The sequence below is a fragment of the Fragaria vesca genome, linkage group LG7 (genome assembly GCF_000184155.1).
Source record: "Fragaria vesca subsp. vesca linkage group LG7, FraVesHawaii_1.0, whole genome shotgun sequence".
Lineage (NCBI taxonomy): Eukaryota > Viridiplantae > Streptophyta > Magnoliopsida > Rosales > Rosaceae > Fragaria > Fragaria vesca.
In genome coordinates, this window is record NC_020497.1 from 11,132,854 (window position 1) to 11,135,530 (window position 2,677).

Here is a 2,677-nt window from a genome sequence, read left to right on the forward strand (position 1 = left end):
CAACCCTAGTGGTCGCCGTGAAATTGTCCGACAGATGAGGCTTCTGCAATCTTGACTCCTCTAGAGCAGTAAATGAACTACCACCTCCTAAGGCCTGAAGGTATGTTCAGCTTAGGAAAAGAAAAAAAAAAATCTTTTTATTGCATTATAACTTCAGATTTCTGATATGAGTGTTCAATTCTAAATGGTCAAATGGGTTACAGACATCCTTAGGTAAACCAAGGAATTTCTGTTCAAGTTGAAACACATCCAGAAAAAGTGTAGTATATATGATCTATAGTTGATTGTGAATTGTGATTGGTTTGTATATTTTGAGTTCTGTCATCCGTGTATGAAGTTTTCTGTTAAGAGTGACTTGGTCATTGGTTTGCGTTTTTCTTTTAACTCATTTTGTTGCAAAGAGCAGAAGTTATGCTCATCTATAAACTAAGCTGGGCTTATGATCCACAAAGAGTAAGCTATGAAACGTGCAGGAAAATGTAGCGGATAAATTTTGCACACTAGCTAAGAAAACAATTAGTTTGTTTATATCTGCAGGGTTTTGAATGGTGCAAGCTTGAAGAGATCAAGTAGATGCAGGCAAGTAATTAAAAAACTCCTCGGAAGGCCCGAGGTTGTTGACAAGGAACTACTACAGGTATATTTTGAGATACATTGTTTCAGAGTTATTTCAACTGTGGAACATTTGTTTTCTCTGTTAGCAATCAACATCTGTAAATGCTGAATCAAGACCATGCATGGCCAGTCCAACACTCCAACATATGCATGAAAGTCGAAAGTTGGTGAAAATTCAATTTTCTGGTATCATCGTATAATTTGAAATTAATCAGGCACCAAGTAAATATAACAAAAGTCATATATTATTTTCTATGCTCGATCAGTCAGTCAGCTTCCTCGATTCCAAGAAACTCTTACTCTTCGTCTGGTGGTCACATGAAGCAATATACTCAAGAAAATTGGCAAAGTCTGTGTCCCTGTAACGAGTAGGGTTGGCTTCGTCAACGAGTTTAGGTGAGGGCCGAACGACGGCGTCGAACGGCAGGCTGTGCAATGAAGCAACAGAGATTCGAGACTTGGATGAGTTGACAACAACCCTATGCAGCACGCTCTTGTATCTCCCATTGCTAAATATCTGTCAAAGCGTACAGTTTGTGCATCAGATAGAGTAAAGTAATTTGCTGTCAATCACATATGTACATACGTAATATTAGACCTAATTAACTAGCTATAGCTACCTCAAGATGATCACCGACGTTGACGATGAATGAATTCGGAAGTGGTTCGACGGTCACCCATTTTCCTTGGTGCTGTATTTGAAGACCTTCGACTTGATCTTGAAGGAGAAGAGTGAGGATGCCATAATCAGAATGCGGTGGCATGCCTAGGGTTAATTCAGGTTCAGGGCATGCAGGATAGCAGTTCACCACAATCAGTTGGCTTCCATCTTCAAATTCCTCTAAACTACTGGTCTTGGTGTCTATTTTCTCTGTACTTGAACTCTTTGTGGTTTTCATCAACCCAAGGCTCTCCAGGACAGCCTCCATCATCATTAGATACAAAAAATTGGTGCTCTTTGAGTAGTTCACTACTGTTTCCCTATGCATATTGACGGAGTACGTTGTTAATCTCTAATTAGAATGCAATAGCAAATTAGCAATGAATTAATGAACCGCTCGAATTAAGAACCAGACGTATGCCTCGATTTAGAATTGAGATCGAGAGGTTACCTTAGGTCTACAGGAGAGGATGGCCAAAAAGGAACACTGTCTGATAAAGGGTTGCAACTAAGCTTGAGAAAGTCTCTCCAGCAGAACACTGCATCATTGTTTTGGTTAAAGCTTGTTCCATACCTTGCCGGGGAAGCAATATCATTTGACATGTACTTTGATCTCTCTTCGAAGGGAAGGTCAAAGAACCTTTTACTTACATCAGTCATTGTGGAAATAACTTCATCTTTGATACCATGGTTTATCAACTGCATCAATCAAAAAAATGATTAATATCTTAGTACGTAACTATGGATAATCTCCTAAAACACATGCTCATGATCAAAGTTAAATACAAAACAAGAATGGATGTATACTTGTTGTTATCATGGTCGACAAAGGAATTCAAGTGCATGTATATATGGACTGAAAGATGAACCTGAAAAATTCCAAATTCTTCGCAAGCTTTTGCGAGGGAGTTCAATGTTTGAGATCTGCTGCTGGAGTCTTGCAACCGAGTGAAATCAATAACCGGTAACTTGAGAATCGTCGTCTCTCCTCCCATGGCTGAATTGGGTCGTTCCTCCTTGGGCAGTATGTACTTTGTTGGCACTCTAGTCAGTCCTCTTTCGCACAAGTGTCTCACTCCTTCCTGCAGGTATTGATCATGGGTTTCTATTGTTTTATTTTCTCTGTAGTTGGTGTCAGCAACAGCACCATTTGAACCCATTTCAGGTAACAAAGTACTAAAAACCACGATATTCTCTACCAAGCTTAAAGGAACTTCGTTATAACGCGTTATAAAACCAACAAGCTAGGTAACTATAGCAACCATGCAACGTCCGGGATTGTAGATCAGGAATGGGAGGTCTAGGTACTATACTGGTCCCATATATATACATGTGTAATTTCATGCATAATTTCATTTCCCAGCTGGGCTAAGAGACCTTGACCGAACACCTTGTCAAAGC

The 2,677-nt window shown here is 39.6% G+C and overlaps 1 protein-coding gene across 1 annotated transcript; it reads right to left on the minus strand.

Annotated features, from left to right (window-relative positions):
* Nucleotides 1-877: 877 nt before the first annotated feature.
* LOC101310361 (probable 2-oxoglutarate/Fe(II)-dependent dioxygenase-like) lies at nucleotides 878-2,436 on the minus strand. The gene is made up of 4 exons (XM_004308569.1): nucleotides 2,146-2,436; nucleotides 1,728-1,975; nucleotides 1,236-1,596; nucleotides 878-1,132 (listed from the first exon to the last, which is right to left on the minus strand). Exons 1-4 carry the CDS (start codon nucleotides 2,434-2,436, stop codon nucleotides 878-880), a joined length of 1,155 nt encoding a protein of 384 aa, XP_004308617.1.
* Nucleotides 2,437-2,677: the final 241 nt, after the last annotated feature.